The following is a 21,315-nucleotide window of genomic DNA, read 5'->3' as shown; positions in this document are numbered from 1 at the left end:
AACAAACTATGGCTCAAAGTGAATCTCAATGACTATCTCGTAAATTTTTTTTTTTTTTTTGAAGAAAAGTGTCTCAAAATAGTTCATACCACAAATCAGAAAAGACCTAGGAAAAGACACAAAACTTCAGGTAAAAGATATTTCTATAAATTCATTCACAATTTGCAAATTTTTGGTAGAACAGTCCAGACTCGATTATCCGAAGGCCTCGGAAAAATTTCACTTCGGATAATCGAATCACGAAAAAAATAATTTTTCGATGTCTTATTTTTGATTGTCAAGCTGACCCCTAAACTATGCTAAAGTGATTTACTTTTTTTAAGATGGCGGTGACGAAATATAGAAAAAATGCATTTTATTATTAAAGCGGTATATGCACTTCGGAAGGAATCGGTCAAGAAAAATTTCAAATGGGCAGCAGCGGCAGCGAAAGCAAGCCAGAGAGGGTGAAGAAAAGCCCCAAGAAAGAGCTCCCTCTCCTTTGTTCTGCTGTTCGTAAAGCTGTTTCTTGACCCCTTTCCTTCCGATCTCCATACTAGCCTTTAATAAGCAATCAACTATTCAAATTTGACTAAAATGGGGTCGCAGAACTCGAATTTAATGTTTAAAACAAGAAAAAGAAAACAACGGTTTTTTTTATTCGTGATTCGATTATCCGAAGTCCCATACAAACCTTCGGATAATCGAGGCTTCGGATAATCGAGTCTGGACTGTAGTATAGCTGTAATAATGTAACATTTTGTGAAACTTTTTGCTTCGAAATTTTAAAAGTGAGGCTTGAAATTTAGCCTTTCTTTAGTAAGAAAGGCAAAAATAAAAAAAATATTTTAAAACATATGAGCTTAAATTCAAATCTTCATTTCTGTTTTTTTATTTAGATTTTTTTTAATTTTTTTTTCTAAATATTTAAAAACAAAACAAATAATGTCAGATGACTCATTTGAGTGTACAGTCCAGACTGGATTATCCGAAGGCCTTGGAATAGATGGAATTACGAAAAAAAAAATCATTATATTTTTCGTTGTCCTATTTTTTATTGTCGAGCTCAAAATAATCCCTTAACTTAACCCCTTAACTAAGCCAAAGTGATACAGAATTTTAAATCCAAGATTGTGGCCAAAATTGGCGATGGGTGATGAAATATTGAAAAATGCATTTTGTAATTTAAAAGGCAATCAACCATTCAAATTTGATGTTAAAAGTAAGAAAACAAAAAAAAAATGTTTTGATGGTTTGATTATCCAAAGTCCCATACAAACTTCCAAAGTCCCATCAAAACTTCGAATAATCGTGGCTTCAGAAAATCGAGTCTGGCTGTATAATTTTTGACTCAAAATGTGAAAGAGAAAATTAGAACCCTTAACTGAGATGACCAATTCCGAATCTCAGCGTCTAATCACTCGTCGATTGCACGTCCCCGTTAGGTACTTGTCATAGGCCGGATCTCTCTCGACCACACATCTCCAGTACAACTTCTCCACGGCGAATGCCAGCAGCGAGATCCCATAACCGAGGGCCAGCCCGATAAAGGCCGCGGTCAGCTTCTGAAGATCCATCGTAGCTTCCTGCGGCGGCAGCTCTACGTTGGACTGAAACGCCTCGATCGCATCCGCTAGCCACTTCTTGGTCAGTCCCGTTTCGACCAGCGCTCGCACGTACTTGTCCACCTTCGGCTTCAGCGGAGAGTTTTTCTCCAGCCCGATCGAAATTGGCATGTGAACGGCGCATTCCTCCATGATGTGCAGAGTTTGGCGGGCTTTTTCCGCCTTTCGCGTCGAGCGGAGATGCTTGAGCGAGTACACGTTGTCGTAGTAGGCGAAGTTACCGCGGACAACCCGCTCAACGGCCGCGTCCGGGTCGGGCGTGTGCTCCAACTTTCCACCGATGATCATCGACGGTTTGTCCTGGGCGGTTTGAAAGAAGAGTCGGGTTTGTTCTCCCCATGCTCCGCACCTGATCGGACTCTCGGCGAGGTCCTTGAGCTTGTCGATGGTCAGCCGAGCGACCGGTTTGGAGAGGATCGCTGTTAGGGAGGCTCGGTAAGCGACTACCAGGAGGATACAGTAGATCCAGTACCATCCTGTGAGCAGGCGCAGTGGCCAACCTTTAGGAAGTCGCGGGAGGGATACCAGGAGGAGCATGCTGTAGGTGTAGATGATGCAACCGGAGAAGGTATCGAAGATATCTCTGGGAGGTAGTGGATCTCTCCAAGGGAGCGCTTGCCGCTTGAAGGGAACCATTTTCAGCATCTTGAGCTTGCTAAGGTCTAAGGTGTCATTTTCAGCGGGTTTACGCTTGAGCACGTGGTTGATTCTCATCTTTATTTTGGTCATTTTAGAGGTTTTCATCTTTTTAGTGATCATAACTTTGACGGCTAAGAATTTCAAATTTCCGAACCTTACACGCTTAGCGCTCTTAACCTTCCTGCGTTTCGCGACCAACTCCAAATCCCGTCGGTAGATTTTCTCATGCCGGATGTACATCATCAGCCGGGATAGGGCGTAGAATACCGTCCCGATTGAAAACAGCGAAACCAGCACGCCGGCCCACATTCCACCGGTAAACGGAAGGATCAGCGTGGTCCACGAGTTGTCGGTTAGGGCTTCCGGCGTCAGAAACGTCAGACACTCGGTGTTGTACGGAATACTGAGGTCCATGATCGCCAGGTGGTACAGCGTATAGTGAAGATCGGCTAGCGCGAAGTCGGCACGACCTTCGTTCTGAAAGTAAGGGGGTTGATATCATTGGTATTTTGAGCCGCAGCAATCTTACCATATCGCCGAGCAGTCCGGTCGAGTTGTCGTCCTCCATAATGGTTCCCCACTTTTCCGTTCCTGCATCTTCCGTTTCGTACAGGTTCATCTCGAATCGCATCGCTTGGGCAACGGCCTTGAGTAGTTCCACCTCGAGTCCGCTGTACTTGATGCGCTGTCGATGTTCGCTGCTGGTTTCGTTTAGCGTCGTACGGAATATCGCTGGGGTATGTTCCAGCACTACCACGCGCATCGTCTGTCCATCCAAGCTCGCCGTTTTATCCGAGAATAGCTTTCTTCCGTAACGAAACTTTCCGTTGTGCCAAAAGTCCAACCGCTTCGAGACGAAAACTCCCTTCAACGGCAGCGGAAACGGAACCGTACTCAGCTCGAAGTGACTTCGTTTGTGACTGTTCTCGACCGTTAGCGTTCTCACGAAAACCACGTTGACGATTCGCTTCCACAGGTAGTGAAGATCCGGAACAAACAGACGGTAGTCGTACAGAATGATAAACTTTGCCCTCGTGTCCAGAATCCGCGTTTTGTCCCCATACCTCAGAAATCGCTCCATCTGAATCCCGTTCGCAATCAGAACCACGTAAGCGTCACAGCCGATCTTACGGATCTCCTCCAGCATGCAGCGCACCTGCTTGCCCGGTCGCAGCGTGTCCTCGTCCTCGGGAATCTCCACCACAAACCGGGGATGACCGGCGATCTCTTTGAACAGCGTGTCCGTAAGCGTCACCCGATAGATGGGATCCGTAACGAAGGCATAGCAGTGTCCGGGATTGGTCTTACCCACCAAATCTACGATCAGTCGCCCGAAATCGGCCAGATCGTTCTCGTCCTCGAACAGAGTGTGATTTAGGGCAGCTGAAGCGAATGCGATCGCCAAGGCGAAAACTAGACAAATCTTTACGACTTCCATGCCTCGGGACCGTTTCTGAACATCTGACGGAGGAACCGTTTCGGGGGCGAATCGTCCAAGTGATTTCGAATGCAAATTAGATATAAATTTTTAATTTTTGCTCCAGTCCCGTTTAGGGACGCGTCCTTGCGAATGAAATTGAAAGTATGACCGGTGGGGGAATGCAACAGGTTGTCGTGCTAACTTAAACTATCATTCTCGGAAAGAAAGTCCATCATTTGAGAAGGTATTCCGGGTCATTGTCTAGGGTTCAAAGTGTTCAAAGCAATCAGTCAGTTATGTTTCAGTACAAACTCATTTGATTATCCCTGGGCCTTGTAAAGTCAAGGGGCATGATTTGATCCTAGTGCATTAGTTAAAATTTGGGTATACATTCTTTTTTATAAGCACTATGGACACCACTTCATGCTACGAGAACTCGCTTTGTCGCAGCCCCAGGGCTTAAGCGTTGACCGATAAGCTGTCTTCGTGAACTAGGTAGTTCTCCGATAGTGAAAATATCACAATTGCACAAGACACCGCTGCTTCTGTGACTTTTTCACTATCACGATGTGGGATTTAGGTTGGGACTTTAGGATAGTACAATTGATTTGTTGCTTAGCATTAGCATTTAAAATAAATCTGTATGCTTTCCAAATCTATTTGATGATAAATTTAGTTGCAATTGTTAAGTTAGAGTAATGCTGTCAATAAACTTTGATTGATGTAGAATACTAGGCATTCTTTTATGTCAAATTGTCCATAGAGTCTCGATCAATCAATAATGTAATGATATCGGACAAAATTCGTTGATCTGTTGAACTAACGGTTTTCGGATTATGGTTGTATCGACCATTGTTGCGAATCGAGGAACTACGGATCTTTTGACGTAAATGGTCATTTCTTTTTCAAATCGCGATTTCTATCCTATTTGTATATCAGTTCACAAATTTTTATTGTTTTTTGATAGAAGTAGTACTACAACAGTTAAAGGAACGTTTAGTTTTGAACATTAAGTTTAGAGGATTTTAGATTAAAATTTAGATTTTCAATCCAAAGTAGTTAGCAAATGAATATTTGGACTTAAATGAATAATTGAATAAGTTGGACTTATGAATAACATACAACTGTGCATTTATTCTAGAGTCAGATCCATACAGCGTCAGTGTTTATTTGGTCGAAGTGTACTAATTCATTGGCAGATCTGATTCTAGTTGTAATGTACGACAAGACTACTGACGGACGTGACAGGACGAGGGCCCAGTTTAGAGGTTTCAACATCAACGATGTGCGGCTGGACCACCCTCCCGAAAAAAAAAAAAAAAAAAAAAGTACAAACTCATTTGATTATAAGTAGTTCCGACGAGGAGTGTCATGCTCTGGACGAGAAGAAAGCATTGCTGGACGGAGCCGTCAAAACAATTGCGAAGACGGTTGGCTCTTGGCCACGATAATAAGCGTCGCCTGGAAGAATTAGAGTGTCATGTAAGAGCTGTATCGCTCCAAAGAATCGCTTAAGTTATAAAAGAAGCTCAGAAAATCACACTTTGTTAGGAGAACGTTCCAGAAGGTACATAGACTTGAACCGGGAAGCGGAAAACAGTTGGTGTGACAGTTGGACCCTCTCTCTGTGTCGATATTGAAGAGAGGTCTCAAATTAAAGAACGAAAAAAATCGAAGCATGCTTCTGAAGGGACTGAAAAATGTATTGACAGATGGAGCAATATTGATATTGAGAAAATCGACAGCCAGAGAGTCGACTGTAATAAGAGGATCAAGCGTGATGATCGACGGAGACGAGTTCAAGGTTGTGGAGAATTTGGTGTACCTCGGAACGTAGTTGACGTTAACAGAGAAATTCGGAGGTGCATCATAATCGGTAGTCGTGCCTATCATGGACTGTCCTAATCTAACACAAACGCAGCCAGTCCGATGAAAGCATGCTGGAAAGTCTTGTGATTAGATTACGCCCCAAGCACTTTTCTTGTCATTATTAATAATTGCAGTACATCCGAGAACACCCGAAAATGTATTGCAAAAATTAAAGCGGCCAGCCCTACTGCGTTGTGTTTACCGCAGAGAGGATTCTGAGAACGGATCTCATTTCACAGAATCTACAGGGGAGGATGGATGCGTGGACATACCGTACCATACGCTCCGATCGTTGCTGATAATGTGATCGTACGTGAGAACAATGTATGGAGGAGAAGGATGATCCACAGTCTACCCAATGAGCAATACTGAAAATGTCAAGTCTACACTAACGAGATAACTCTTCGAATATCGACCACTACCCAAGTTTGCGTAGTTTTCATTCCTTCCTTCGATGAATGAACCCCCCAAAAGCTGAATGACAAGAATGTCAGTGCCAAAGTTTGGTTCATTCAAGCTGCTGGTATTTGTATCAGCGGCATCGCCAAGCATGTGCGTCCACCTCCCCCTATGTATTCCCTAGCGAGTTCTACTGCCGCTGCTGCACGGCTTCCTTCGATGTGTTGGTAACTCCGGCTGGCATACGTTAGTACAGCTGAAAATCTTGGCCAGCAGAGTTTATTTTCTGCCAGTGTCTCGATAAATACGAGCGGCGAGCGCACCCAAATCCGAAACCTGTCCTGTCTGCAGTCACCGTGCGGAAGCGCCTCCCAGTTGCCCCCCGAAAGAACACTGGACTGCCTTCGCCATATGGTACGGACCGTCACCGGCGCTCGTCCCATTCAGCAAACGTCGGCCAACTCGGATCGGAATTCCGCTGCGGTCGCGAGCCCGATGAAAAGATAATAAATCAATATCAGCAGCAGCATGCCACGTAATGTTAGCCGTGCGACCATCAACCAGGACTGCTGCGATTTGCTGAGAAGTGCCGTCGTTGGCGGTGTCCTGCGGAACTAGGAAGTTGTTTGGAGAAGGAATTGAACGGAAGGTTTAGATCAAAGTCGATTAAGGGAAATTGTTGCGGTTTGGAATTGGACGGAGGGTGCAAAGTCTAGAGGACTGACTCTCTTCGGTGGTTGGGAGGTGAGTTGGTACTTCTTGCAGTGCAGTGACGTGTGGTGGTGTGGTAGGCTCTCGCTGAGGCTTTGGAGACATGCATTCGATAGAATTTCAATGGAAACTGTCTCTTTTTGGAATGTTTTGGAGCATGATGTGACATTATTGATTTTAGTTGTCCCGGAAATATGTGTCAATCGTGATTTTGCAAAAATCGTGACGAATATCTTGTGAGTTGGCAGTAATTCTATTCGTAACTTAGTCTTGTTTTGGGAATTACGTTCAATTTTCACTAAATGAAACCATTTAACTGATCATCAGCCACATTTCATTAAACTGATTAGCTTTTAATGACCTGCACCTACACCTACAGGGTCGCCAGACAGTGCATTTGCGGCTTCCAAAGTTGTTGGTGCCACCGCATACACACCTTTCGTGTGATGTGTCTATGTGTTGCTACCGTTACTTGGAGCTCGACTGGAATCGAACAAAAAAAAGTGTTTAACTTCTTTGTGATGTGAATGATGTTGATTGTTCTTTATGATGTCTCATCAAACTCGTTACGAAGGCCTACCACATGAACACCACTGAAACGCGTGGTTTTATCAAGGAATTACTCATTTTAGGAAATTTCCCGACTATTAATACAACAGCTCAAAGCGTCTCGAAATGACGTCAACGTTGCAGCACATGGTCAGGTTGGTTCTACCGGGAATCGCCCTCCTGTTGGCACTCTCCCGGACCATCCTGGCCGCTAGTCAACCGCACAATGTGATATACGCCATCAATGCCGGCGGAGATGCGCACGTGGATTCGTACGGAATCAAGTACGCCCGGGATCCCCTGATGGGCAAGGTCGGGACGGAGTCCGACTACGGCAAGCAGCTGTTGATGATCAACCGCGTGAAGCCCAACGACGAGCTGCTGTACCAGACGGAGCGTTACCATCACGATACCTTCGGGTACGAACTTCCGCTGGCCGGAGACGGCGAGTACGTGTTGATTTTAAAGTTTTGTGAAGTTTACTTCAACGCTCCAAACATGAAGGTCTTCGACGTGGTGCTCAACAACCGCCACATGGTCGTCACAGACCTGGACATCTTCTCGCTCGTAGGCCGAGGAACCGCCCACGATGAGTACGTGTACTTCACCGTGTCCCGCGGCAGACTGTACTTCAAGGAAGAAGACTCTGAGATCCGAGGCGGCAAGGTGAAGCTGGAATTCCTCAAAGGCTACAAGGACAACCCGAAGATCAACGCCATCGTGCTGATCAAGGGCTACGACGAGTCGAGTTTGCCTCGCTTATCGCCACAAGCCAGCGAACAGCAGCAGATCCCGGAACCGCTCGGAGATCTGCAAAACAACGGAGCCGCCAGTGCCTCCACCGGCTCACCCAGCTCCGCCGACGGAGACGCCCAGACGGACTCAAAGTCAAAGAATCGAAAAACCAGCGGTCCCAAACAGCCCAATCCGTACTCCCTGGACGAGTCGTCCATGATGCTGCCGGTGTTCATCGCGATCGGCGCGTTCATCCCGCTGTTGTTTTGTCTTTGTCGACTGTGATTTTATTGCAAGCAAGCTCATCTTGGTTTTATCCTAAGTACCGTAGTTATAGCCGACGTCGGCGCGCCGTTCCCGATTCGAACGAAACCGGTCCGAATCCAGAACCCGACGACGACGACGGCCGGTTTGTTGAGATATTTTTAACTAAGGTAATAGAAATTCTTCTTGGGTTTTCATTTGATATTCGGGGGCACATTGGTTTACTTAAAGTACCTTGCCAGGGCCGGGACATGGGTTGAGGTTGGGTAGACATTTCGGAACTAAAATAAAAAGGGAATAAAATTGTGCATTTTAAGAGCCGAGGCTTGAAAATAGGTGTGTTTGTTCCAATATAAATAATTGTAAATAGCTCAGAGGAATATCGATAGACGAGTTAGGATTTTAAACAACAAACATCATTGTTTTCCGGCAGCTCAAACCAGTATCTGTGTGTGTTTGTGTAACAGCAGCAACAACCGTGTCAGATTCCTAAACTTAGTTTGAAAACAAAACAGCCAGCGGAATTTTATATGAGTTACTTAAAAAAAAAAAACAATACAAAACTTAGACACTTAATTGAAATGCTCAAAGTTACGTTGTTCATAACTTCTAGTAGCGCACAAAACACTAATTTATTCCGTTTGCCGCCCTGTAAGAGACAGAGAGAGACGCAGTACTTAGTTTGTAAGGGTTGATCTTTTGAAACTAAAGTAAAATACAATTACCAAGAAAAAGACTAATCCTGCGCGGTGTGATGCATGCAGTGTGGGATATATTATAATTTGATGACTAAAGAAGAAGAAAAGTAAACATCCTTTGTTGTTGAAGAAAACACTTTAAAGTCTTAAGTAAATGAGTAGCAACTGAGAAAACGGTAAACTAAGAATAAACCTCTAGCGCACTTATCGATAAGCAAAATGATGGCGAAAATAAAAGTTTGATGAATTGAGCATACTCGGGGTAGTTAATCAATGTTATCACATGCTTTTGCCTTAAAATTTGATTATTATTTTTTCATTAAAACAGATTGACAATCAACTTCCTTGACTTTGACACCGTTTCGCATCAAAATATCATCCTTCATCTGTGGCCCCATAGCTCAGCTGGTTAGAGCGTCGTGCTAATAACGCGAAGGTCGTGAGTTCGATCCTCTCTGGAGCCAATGGCTTTTTTTGTGTTTGCAAAAGAAAAGTAAAATGGAGAAAATTATAACTATTTTTTAAAATTGAGCAATTCTCTACGAAATCGATCTTTTTTTTAATTTTAATTTTTGTATTTTTTTATCCGACTGAAACTTTTTAGGTGCTTTCGGTATGCCCAAAGAAGCCATTTTGCATCATTAGTTTGTCCATATAATTTTCCATACAAATTTGGCAGCTGTCCATACAAAAATGATATATGAAAATTGAAAAATCATCTGTATCTTTTGAAGGAATTTTTGATCGATTTGGTGTCTTCGGCAAAGTTGTAGGTATGGATAGGGACCATCCATAAACCACGTGGACACTTTTTTGGAAATCTCGAACCCCCCCCCCCCCCCTCGTGGACAATTGTCCATACAAAAAAAATCTTTTTTGTATGGAGCGTGGACAATCGCCATACCCCCCCCCCCCCCCTAAAATGTCCACGTGGTTTATGGATGGTCCCAATAACGACTCACTTTTTGCACTAAAACTTGGTTTGCAAAAAAAACTATTTTCATTTTTATTTTTTTTTTTATGTTTTAGGGGACATCAAATGCAAACTATTCAGAAATTTTCAAATTGTGCAAACATATATTGGTCGCAAAAAAATTTCAATTTCATTTTTCGATGTAAAATCGAATTTGCAATAAAAAAGTACTTTAGTAAAATTTCGATAAAGTTTATTCAAAACTTTATTTTTTTAAATTAATGCCCATGTTTGCACACTTTTGAAAAAAATATTTTTGAAGAGCTGAGAATATTCTCTATATTTTGCTTTTTTGAACTTTGTTGATACGACCCTTAGTTGCTGAGTTATTGCCATGCAAAGGTTTAAAAACTGGAAAATTGATGTATTCTAAGTCTCACCCAAACAACCCACAATTTTCTAATCTCGATATCTCAGCAACTAATGGTCCGATTTTCAATGTTAAAATATGAAAAATTCGTGAAATTTTCCGATCTTTTCGAAAATATATATATATTTTTTTAAATCAAGGTTGGGAACTGTGGCCTTAAAAAAACTTACAAAAACATTCGATTCGAACATTCGAAATGTATATATATATATATTAGAGTGTAACAAAAATGACTTTTTGGCGGGCATTCAGGGGTTTGTTCCGGTGGGCATACTGAGCCCAAAGGATCTGGCCTACATGCCAGTGATGTTTTTGGTAAACGCTTTAGTGGCCAAAATGCCTCAAAATTGTCATTTTTGAAAAAATCTTTTTTTACGGGTTACATCCCATTTAAAATTGAAGGGCGGAGAGCCAGCTCCTGTTACGTCCAATCAAGCTCATATTTGGGATTTGGGCTCAGTATGCCCACCGGAACAAACCCCTGAATGCCCGCCAAAAAGTCATTTTTGTTACATCCTAATATATATATTACTACCTATATTTTTATTCGTAAATCATTTTAAAATGTCAAATATTTTGCGGAATTTCGGATTTCAAAGAAGGTTCTCATTCATTTCGGCAATGTCAGTTACTTAATTTCACTGCTCCTTTCTTTATTCTTACATAAATTGTTATGTATTTACTAAATCGTAGTAAAAAAATGCAGTTTTATGTTCTCTAGAATTATTATCATCATATGCTATTTAAAAAAACACACACACACCTTCATCGCGATGTGTAGCTCAACAGTTGGTCACTTGGGACCTCTCCCTTTTATAAATAAAACGTGATCAGTCGTCCTTCTCCTTGAAGGCAGTCAGCAGATTAAGTAGCCTGAATCTGTCTTGTTTTTCCAGAGGAGAGGTGAGAAAATAAAGAAGAAAACATTTTAAGTTGTGATGAGTGTGCAGTTACCTCCTAAAATTACGACACCACTCACATTCCTCCGCCGGACCTTCGCGTGCGGCACTTGCCCGACCGGTCGCGGAACTCGCCCTTGGTGCACGGTGTGGCCTCCAGCGGAGCGGCCTGTGGCGGTTGCGCCGCCTCATTGCTGGGCAGTGCCTCGATGTTGGAGTGGCTATGCCGGGACATGGAGTCCATAGGGCCTGCCGATGCTGGATTCTTCCGGTAGCGGTTGCGCCGGTTTGGGCCGGTGGCACTGATGCGTGAGTTGGCGTTGCGATACTTGGGCTTAAGTACGGGTTCTACGATGACCTCGACCGGGATCTCCTGGTAGTCGTAGTGGACCGGATGCGGGTGGTAGTTGGGCGTTGGCTTGAAGATGTAGATGTTGCTGGGCGGGGGCGTGGTCGTTCCGAGGGGAGCGTGGAGGATTTGGTTGGATGATGAGTTGTGGACCGGGTAGCTTGGGTTGGCTTCGATCTTCATGGGATCGTCGTCCGCGATCACTGGTCTCTTTGGGGGTTCCATCGGCTCGACCGAATCTTCGTCTTCTTCCATTGACGGAGCTTCGGTTGTCGTAGTTGTAGTTGGTCGTTTCGTGGAAGTGATCGCAACCGGCGTCTTGGTCGTTGATTTAGGGGGCTTCGCAGTCGTTGAGGAACCGCCACTGCCGAATATCGGAAGCGGACTAATGGTCAGGTGCGACGGGTCGTAATCGTAGTCCCCATAGTCGTAAATCGTGTCATCCTAAAAAAAGAAGACAAAATTAGAGGAAATTGAAATGTCCGCAAATCACCACCCGACTCTTACCCCAAATTCGCCGTCGAATTTCTCACCATCGACCGAGATGATCTTCACGTCTTTGATGTTCACATGGATGTTGTACTTCCCCGTCTGGCGTTGATCGTACGTGGTCAGGGAGGGGCGGCCTCCCCCATTTCCTCCTCCACCACCGCCGCCCCCGGCCGCTTCCTTGGGGTTCAATTTGGCACTGGATCTTGCGGTCACCATGCCAACAAAGCACCCGCCGACGATCGTCAGCCACGCCAGCTTCATCGTCGGAGCACGTTTCTGCAAATTGAGAGAGAATTATGGTTAGTCGGGCGGGCTTGATCGATGTTGGTTCAACACGTGTAATTGAGTCATTGCGCTTTGTGGGACCTCTTCGTGGGTAGCAGAATGGATTCTTTGCGAAAGTTCGTTTCGTCGTGGTACACGCGGTAATGACTGGTTATTATTGGGTAGCGGATTGCACCGGGGGAATCAATCAAAGAATAATTCTGGAGAATAATGCCAATCAGGAAAATTGTTTGGTTGAAAATATAAATTGCATTTGAAGCGATCTTGGTTTTGCAAATTTAATTAAACGAGAATCATTCCATAGATCGGACATGTTTTACGACTGTCAGATTTCAATTTCTCCAAAAATATATTTAAAAAAATAAAGGTATGGTAAACACATTCTTTGAAATATTTTTCAGACACAAAATTAAATCTGCAAGCAAAAATTACATCTATTTTTTATAAAAGTAATTCGATTTAAAGTAGGGGAAATATACCCATTTAAATCACCATAAGCCGTTCGACCAATTCTCATCACTTTTGCAGTTTTCCGCTACATGGTGTCGATTTCTGGAAAAGTCAGGGAAAACCTGGAATTGTCAGGGAATTTTATTTGACCTGGAAAAGTCAGGGAAAGTCAGGGAATTTTAAGCTGGGTCAGGGAATTTCGATGATCTTAAAAATATTACTACAAAATTTCATTTCTTTTTGAAAATTCGCCCTTATGATGTATTTGAATGTATTCCCGGCCAAACTTTGCCACATTGTGTGTAGGCCAGATCCTTGCGCATCTTTTGGTATATGTAACATTGAAGTTTGGAGCATCTTGGAGCTCGGTACAGACCTTCAAAGTTTGCCAATTTTTCGAAAACTCGTCCCCGGCTAAAAAGATATGACGCCCGAGACGCCATTTGATTTTGCTGGGACCAATTTTTCGAAAAAATGCTAAACTTTGAAGGTCTGTACCGAGCTCCAGGATGCTCCAAACTTCAATATTATATATACCAAAAGATGCGCAAGGATCTGGCCTACACGCCAGTGATGTTGAAAATAAACACTTTAGTGGTCAAAATGCCTCAAAAAGTGACATATTTGAAAAAATCTTGTTTTATGGGTTAAATCCAGAGCTGTGGAGTCGGAGTCGGAGTCGGAGCCGGAGTCGGTGGAGTCGGGTCTTTTTGGGGACCTGGAGTCGGAGTCGGAGTCGGAGTCGTCAAAACTCGAATAGCTGGAGTCGGAGTCGGAGTCCGCTAAATTTTATGAGCTGGAGTCGGAGTCGGAGCCGGAGTCGTAGATTTCTGATTGACCCGGAGTCGGAGCTGGAGTCGGAGTTATCAAAATATTTTATATAATTTCTGAACTTATTTATTGTTCAATATTTGTTATAATTCCGGTTTATTCCCATTTTTTAAATTTATTTATTGAATCGCGTGCACTGCGTTGACATTTTTATAATCAATTTATTTTTTTGGTCAAGATATTTATCAAATGTCATGATGTTTTCGAAGCATTTCTATTGTGATTGGAAAGCTCTTATTGTGTTATTTCACTAAGATCACAGAATCATAATCTGCTAATCCTCTCTTGTCAATGTTTGCATACACTATACTATAGTGTCATAACTCATAAAATAGTAAATAATTGTGGCTGTGTAGTCAAAAAATTAAAACATATTAAAAAGGTTCTTTACTGTCTCTTTTTGCTTGTATTTACAGTATGTAAAATAAGTATTTACACCCCTTGGGCCCTATGCACATTTTGTGATGAAACATGTGAACAATTTAAAGTTTGACAGAAACCTAGTACTACGTTTTGTACAGAAACTCATGCCGAACATTTTGGTACAAGCTCATGAAAAGATGATTTCTATAAAAAGATCTATAACAAATACTATTACAAAAATCAAAAAGGTACAAAAATAGTTTGTACACCATTCGAAAAATTAACATAAATAAAGTTATTTGATGACAATTCACCATAAATCCAGCCTCCCAACTCCAAATAGGCATCTTTGACCGATTAAAAAAGTAATTTGGATTGAGTATAAAGTTTACTAACTTCTTAGTATAAAAGTTTATATAACTCTGGAAATTCTATATAATACCTATATAAACTTAATTTTGCAAACTTTTAATTCAACTAAATGTCAATATATTACTAAAGATTTGCTAAGGTTTTAAGTAGATCCTTTTTGTTAATAGGAAAATAAAGGTTCACTATCAGTACTTAACAAAAAAAATGTTACATTTGTAAAATTGACATTATAACTAAAATAATAAAATATCAACTATTATATCAATCTACTACTTGGACCGAAACATGCTGAAAACATTTAAAACAAACAAAAATATCGAAAAAAAAGTTGCAACTAATTTTGAAATAGGGGAGATGGGGGTAAGACGGCCACCCTAAGGGAGAAGTCTAATAAAATTTACACAACAGATTATTTTGATCTCAAATTACGTAAATATTGTTCTACTACTAGTCCATTATAGAAATGGCATAAATTAGTTAGTCTAAAAACCAATTTTCAATACTTTTCAGCAATTTTTAAAAAATGATTGAAATCGTATATATATGAAATACGCGGGGTAAGACGGCCACCCATGTGGGGTAAGACGGCCAGTGCTATAAATTAACTTAATAGCTTTGCTAAATCCACCCAAATTCCTACAAGGTTGGTTGAACAGACTTCTCTGAACATCATAACATTTTTAGTTGAAAAAATCAGGTTTCAAATGTGAAGAAAAATGCTGTTTAAAAATTTTCATATTTTGGCTCAGTGAAATTCATATTAATGCGACCACATTTTATGAAAAACTGTGAATTTTTACTACAAAACAAACACAATTTGATGCAAAATAATTAGTTTGCGTATTTTGATTAGAATAAGTAAATAAAAATTATGTAAACAATATTAAATTAGCGATTTTTATGACAAGTTTGATAGGATTTCATACTATTCAATGAGTTTTGCTATATCACAGTAAAGAATGTTGTCGAAACGGTAGTTAACAGCATTTTGATTAAAAATGGATAGTTTTATTGAAAATGGTTTTCCTTATCTACAAATATGTCTTAATAGTCAAAAACCGTCAAAAATATAACCTATATCAATTAAAATCTACAAATTACGGGAGGCCGTCTTACCCCCGGAGGAGGTGGCCGTCTTGCCCCCAAATAAATTATTTTTTAAAACATTTTTTGTAAATAGCTCATCGCATTTTCTAAACTTTTTCGAGGGACATAACATAGGGAAAACTTCAATTTAACATGAAAAAATATTTGAAGACAGAAAAACATATTGTTATCTAACAAAAATGCCTAAGTTGTAATTCATGAAAATTACATCCAGTTTCAAGTTCAAAAATTATTTGTTTATTTTTAGCTATTTTCATACTATTTCAAACAATATTTTTGGCAAAGGTGACTCCATATGCATTATTTAGCATGAGAAACAGTATTGCTAAACATTTTAGTAATATTCATTAGTATACTTAGTAAAACAGTGGGGTGGCCGTCTTACCCCGCCTGGCCGTCTTACCCCCAGCTCCCCTAATCATTGAATTGATAACATATATCGATTACCTCAATATTTACAATTTCTCTTAAAGTGTTGATTCTTAAGGATCCACTACACGCGAACATTTTTTGATTCAATTTTTTACGGAAATTGTCATAACTCTGAAAAGAAAACAGTTAGAGTTCCACTTTATGTATTAGGTAGGTCCTGTAGAAATGTTATGCAAAGTTAACATAATTTTCGCAAGTTTTTTTTTTTTGCTTTTTGAAGAAACTTTTGAAACATTCCGATCAGTTTAGGTCGTGTAAACTTTGCATAATTTTTCTACAGAACTTAATACAAAAAGTGGGACTCTAACTGTTTTCTATTCTGAGTTATGACAATTTCCGTAAAAAACTCGAAGCAAAAAATGTTTGCGTGTAGTGAATCCTTAAATAATATTTTTGAACAAGTCTAATTTTTTAAAATACCCTCTGTTGACGTGATTTCGAAAACATTGTTGCTGCATGGGTTAGCGCAGATTTCTCACTTGCACTGCAGAAATTGTGTCGTTTGTTCGCGCGGAACTTTCGTGTGCCGGCCGACGTTCGACCGACATTTTCTTCTTGAGCGGTGCCATTTTCTTTCTCGAGGAATGGCGTCCGCGACCATCACGATTTTCCGCGGATCTTTCTCGTAACGCACAACGTTTACGTCACGAGTCTTTCTGCAGACCTTTGCGGAGGCTCTACAGACGGAAATTAGCACACCTTCTTCGCTCGACTTTCGAAAAGTTAACGCACTGACAGTTCTCGTTTTGTTTTGGTTTTCACTTCTACGGTTCGCGGTAAACTTTTCATCTCGGTTTTGTTCGGAGTTTTTTCAACGGTTTGGACGGTTTCGCGGTCAAGTTCACGGCGGAGTAATTCTTCTAGTGGTCGTATCACGATGGCGGAATCGTGCTACGTGGTCGTCAGGACAGGATGGCGGATCTTGTGGACGGAATACACTGCAGAGTCGAAAGATGGCGAATCCTTCCGACGGACTTAGCGAGAGGCATTTTTGGATCGGCGCCGCGATTTTGCATGGAACGTTTTCATGAAAATGCACTGCAGTTTATGTTTCACCGATTTTCATGATTGCAGGTGAGAAGTGGACGGAACTTCTCCGTTTGGGTACGGTACCGCGGTGGTAGGAATGGCGCTCGGGCCATTTGCAACTTGGACGGGTTTGCAGCGTTATGGCGCTCGGGCCATCATCATCTTGAACGGAGTTTTACGCGGTGCTATCGCGAACTTTAACTACTGGCGGATTTGTCCTTCGACTTCGCGGTTCCCGACACACAATCCGGTTCGATCGGACCAAAATGTTGACGCACATCGTAGCGGATGTGGTCCTGTGTGTCGGGGGGAGAACTTAGTGATCCGGTAAGTTACAGAAAAGTCGCGATAACTAAAAGATGAACTTTATTGCACAAAAAGGAGTACAATTCTTGGGTGATTTATTGGATCTACTTAACTGGCCCCTGAGAAGGGGTGACTGTCCCGGTCGACCATCTGGTCAGAAGTGTCTTGTGGAAAGATTTCTAGTCTAGTTCTTAGTGGTCAAGTGCTTTGCGACCGGGAAGTCTACACATTTTACTTAGACAAACCTCTTCGTGAGCTAAAACGAATACAAACATTGAACATAAAGGTACACGAAGGGCTACTGAGATTGTGTGTGTGGGGTTACATAATCTACAGTGTTGTCTGGAAGTATTTCTACATGATCGTCAAAAAAGAGTGAACCTGGGCGTGAACACCCTCAATCGGGGTGATATAATTGGTATAATTTTATTTTTTTTTCAAATATTAGAATTTTCTCATGATTTATATGTTTAAAGTGTGTACTGGGCTGGATCACACAATTTCCATATACGTCCTCTGAAATAAATTCAAAAGAGCTTTAAAAATTGTGACTTTAAAAATTGTCTATTTCAAAACCAGCGTATCTTTGATAGTTACTGTGTTTCTTTAAAATTTCAGCCTAAAATTATTCAAATGGATTTTATCTGTCAATTCGATCATGAAGGTTAACTTTCTTTTAATATTTCATTTAAAAAAGTACAGTTAAACATTAGTGTAGCTAGTATATAAACTTAAAAAAAATGAATGTAAATTTAAAGTAATTAAATAAAAAGTTCCAATTTTTCAAACATCAAAATTTAAATTTATTTTGAAAATTGTTGTGCAGAAAATGCGTTTAAATCTGAAGATATTTATGATTTTTGTTTCAAAAATGCTGAAAACATGTAAAATAGAACAACGAACACTTATCTACCAAGCTTAGTATGGTTCCATATCATTCTGTTTGTATAAATAATTCGTATGTATAATTTTGTTAAACACCCCGAACATAAATGTCATTATTCGCGCAAGTTTGAACTGAAATGTGAGTGATGTGATTAATTGATATTTTTAAAATATGTTAAATACAGATTAGGTGGCGGAGTCGGAGTCGGAGCCGGAGTCAACAATTTGTGGAAAGCTGGAGTCGGAGTCGGAGTCAGCTAGAGTTGGAAGGCCGGAGTCGGAGTCGGAGCCGGAGTCATCAATTTGTAGAAAGCCGGAGCCGGAGTCGGAGTCGGCTTAACTCAGAAAGCCGGAGTCGGAGTCGGAGTCGCTTGAAACATGACCCGACTCCGCAGCCCTGGTTAAATCCCATTTAAAATTGAAGGGCGGAGCGCCAGCTCCTGTTACGTCCAATCAAGCTCATATTTGGGATTTGGGCTCAGTATGCCCACCGGAACAAACCCCTGAATGCCCGCCAAAAAGTCATTTTTGTTAAACTCTAATAAAGATTCTAAATTTTGAAAATTCTGAATTTCTGATATTTTGGAATTGTTGATTTCTTATTTTTTCAAATTCTTAAATTCTTAAATTCTTAAATTCTTAAATTCTTAAATTCTTAAATTCTTAAATTCTTAAATTCTTAAATTCTTAAATTCTTAAATTCTTAAATTCTTAAATTCTTAAATTCTTAAATTCTTAAATTCTTAAATTCTTAAATTCTTAAATTCTTAAATTTTTAAATTCTTAAATTCTTAAATTCTTAAATTCTTAAATTCTTAAATTCTTAAATTCTTAAATTCTTAAATTCTTAAATTCTTAAATTCTTAAATTCTTAAATTCTTAAATTCTTAAGTTCTTAAATTCTTAAATTCTTAAATTCTTAAATTCTTAAATTCTTAAATTCTTAAATTCTTAAATTCTTAAATTCTTAAATTCTTAAATTCTTAAATTCTTAAATTTTTAAATTCTTAAATTCTTAAATTCTTAAATTCTTAAATTCTTAAATTCTTAAATTCTTAAATTCTTAAATTCTTAAATTCTTAAATTCTTAAATTCTTAAATTCTTAAATTCTTAAATTCTTAAATTCTTAAATTCTTAAATTCTTAAATTCTTAAATTCTTAAATTCTTAAATTCTTAAATTCTTAAATTCTTAAATTCTTAAATTCTTAAATTCTTAAATTCTTAAATTCTTAAATTCTTAAATTCTTAAATTCTTAAATTCTTAAATTCTTAAATTCTTAAATTCTTAAATTCTTAAATTCTTAAATTCTTAAATTCTTAAATTCTTAAATTCTTAAATTCTTAAGTTCTTAAATTCTTAAATTCTTAAATTCTTAAATTCTTAAATTCTTAAATTCTTAAATTCTTAAATTCTTAAATTCTTAAATTCTTAAATTCTTAAATTCTTAAATTCTTAAATTCTTAAATTCTTAAATTCTTAAATTCTTAAATTCTTAAATTCTTAAATTCTTAAATTCTTAAATTCTTAAATTCTTAAATTCTTAAATTCTTAAATTCTTAAATTCTTAAATTCTTAAATTCTTAAATTCTTAAATTCTTAAATTCTTAAATTCTTAAATTCTTAAATTCTTAAATTCTTAAATTCTTAAATTCTTAAATTCTTAAATTCTTAAATTCTTAAATTCTTAAATTCTTAAATTCTTAAATTCTTAAATTCTTAAATTCTTAAATTCTTAACTCCTAGGTTCTTGAATGCTGCCATTCTTGTTACCATCTTAGAAAACTTGATAAAATTTGAAGTATTTTTGGAGTTATTTTTTCGGTTAGAGAAATTTTGAGAAGAAGATGTAGGAAAATTTGCTTCGATTTTTCTAAGTGACGCTTTGGTAAGATCATCGTCATCGAGTATGAACTGTATCTTTAATTTAAAATCTCAAGATCGAGGATTTATTACAATTTTAAAAAATTTAGTATTTTTCATTATTTGGATTTGATTCAGTTTTTAGATCTTAATTTCTAAATGTTGAAATTTTTTATTTTATTTTTTGCCAAAATGTTTGTTTTGCCTTTCCCTCTAGTTATATTTTGGTATTTTCAGCGTTTCTTGATTCTGCCTTCTGAGATTACAAAATTGAATTTATTATGAAACCCTTTTGTATGTTTGTCGCAAAATTATTTTTCTTAAAATGACACGCATTTTGCGCGGATTGGGGTGGCGCGGATTTTTTTTTTCGCTTTCTCCGTAACAACCCTGAATGGAGGAATTTGAGAGTTCAAGAATTTATAAATTATGGTCTCTTCGGAAAGTTGTTTCAACTTTAATTAAGATACAGCATCTGAGATTTCAACAACTACATTTAACATATTATTCACATTCAAGGGCTTACAAGGAGGAGTTCCCGTGGTCAGATCGAGCTTAAATTTGTAATCTATTCCAAAACACCCAAATGTCTAAGTTTGATAAATATGACTTTTTGAAAAGCTCGAGCTTTTATTTGTTTTTATTTTTAGAAAATGTATTGATCGTGTGAATGATCGTCTGTAGGCTCTGATCAAGGCAGAAAACTTTTTTTTTAATTTTATAGCAAAAATATTATTTTGTATAATTATCGAAGAAGATGTTATCTTCAAATAACCAGAAAACCGTTTACTTTAAATACAAACATTGTTGAAAAAGACCTAGATCTTTTTTTAAAACCGTAAACATGAACTTGTTTTTCAGTTTTTTTTTTATCTTTCTTAAGGTTCTGCAAAATTACATATTTATTTTAAGTTTTTGTCTCCAAAACCATTAGTTTTTTTTTAATAGAAACACAATCAAAAATAGCATCGGCCTAATTCGTTTAAAAATCGGCAAAAGGCAACAATTTTAAAATTAAACATAACTTCTTACTTTAATTAAAATTTTCAATTGATTTTTTTTTAACTTTAAATTTCCTTTGGGAAATGAAGTGAAATCAACTAATCGCAATTTGAAATTTGCAACAATTTTAATTATTAATTATTTCTAGAGTTGTTTTTTTAAAAAGGTCCTATAAGCTATTGTGTTTTCTATTTTTATAAGACCTATTAAAAAAACTCTAGATTTTTGGTAAAGGGCAACATTTAAAATGACATCACCAAATAATAAAACATAGGAAATTTTTATGGTTGCTCATTTTGGATGTTCGATAAGAACAAAATAATTGACAAAATAAAAAAAAAGTTTTTAAGTTTTTGCAGAATCCATCGTTAGAAAAAAAATAAAATAAAATAGTCATTGAAGTTTTTAAATATCATGAA

The 21,315-nt window shown here is 38.7% G+C and overlaps 3 protein-coding genes and 1 non-coding gene across 5 annotated transcripts in view; 2 read left to right on the top strand and 2 right to left on the bottom strand.

Moving 5' to 3' along the window:
* Positions 1-1,293: 1,293 nt before the first annotated feature.
* Positions 1,294-3,829, bottom strand: LOC120420487 (uncharacterized). The gene is made up of 2 exons (XM_039583532.2): positions 2,773-3,829; positions 1,294-2,720 (listed from the first exon to the last, which is right to left on the bottom strand). Exons 1-2 carry the CDS (start codon positions 3,679-3,681, stop codon positions 1,386-1,388), a joined length of 2,244 nt encoding a protein of 747 aa, XP_039439466.1. The 5' UTR covers positions 3,682-3,829; the 3' UTR covers positions 1,294-1,385.
* A 2,300-nt stretch (positions 3,830-6,129) lies between these two features.
* LOC120420529 (malectin) lies at positions 6,130-9,144 on the top strand. 2 transcript variants are annotated; one of them, XM_039583601.2, is made up of 2 exons: positions 6,130-6,675; positions 7,302-9,144. In XM_039583601.2, the coding sequence occupies exon 2, from the start codon at positions 7,318-7,320 to the stop codon at positions 8,209-8,211; it is 894 nt and encodes a 297-aa protein (XP_039439535.1). In that variant the 5' UTR covers positions 6,130-6,675; positions 7,302-7,317; the 3' UTR covers positions 8,212-9,144. The 2 variants fall into 2 exon arrangements, with proteins under 2 accessions (XP_039439535.1, XP_039439534.1); XM_039583600.1 differs by having other exon boundaries at positions 6,132-6,675; positions 7,275-9,144.
* Positions 9,145-9,278: 134 nt separating this feature from the next.
* Trnai-aau (transfer RNA isoleucine (anticodon AAU)) lies at positions 9,279-9,352 on the top strand. The gene has a single exon. It is a non-coding gene; the product is annotated as a tRNA-Ile (tRNA).
* A 1,505-nt stretch (positions 9,353-10,857) lies between these two features.
* The window catches only part of LOC120420527 (uncharacterized), a 29,352-nt gene continuing 18,894 nt past the window's right edge, over positions 10,858-21,315 (bottom strand). The window contains exons 2-4 of the mRNA XM_039583597.2: positions 11,987-12,247; positions 11,211-11,923; positions 10,858-11,110 (exon numbers count right to left, since the gene is read on the bottom strand). Of these exons, the coding sequence (XP_039439531.1) occupies positions 11,062-11,110; positions 11,211-11,923; positions 11,987-12,232 (1,008 nt within the window). The 5' untranslated portion in view covers positions 12,233-12,247 and the 3' untranslated portion in view covers positions 10,858-11,061. The remainder of the gene's footprint in view (positions 11,111-11,210; positions 11,924-11,986; positions 12,248-21,315) is intronic.

This window comes from Culex pipiens, chromosome 2 (assembly GCF_016801865.2).
Source record: "Culex pipiens pallens isolate TS chromosome 2, TS_CPP_V2, whole genome shotgun sequence".
Taxonomy (NCBI): domain Eukaryota; kingdom Metazoa; phylum Arthropoda; class Insecta; order Diptera; family Culicidae; genus Culex; species Culex pipiens.
This window is presented reverse-complemented; position numbering and strand designations above follow the sequence as displayed.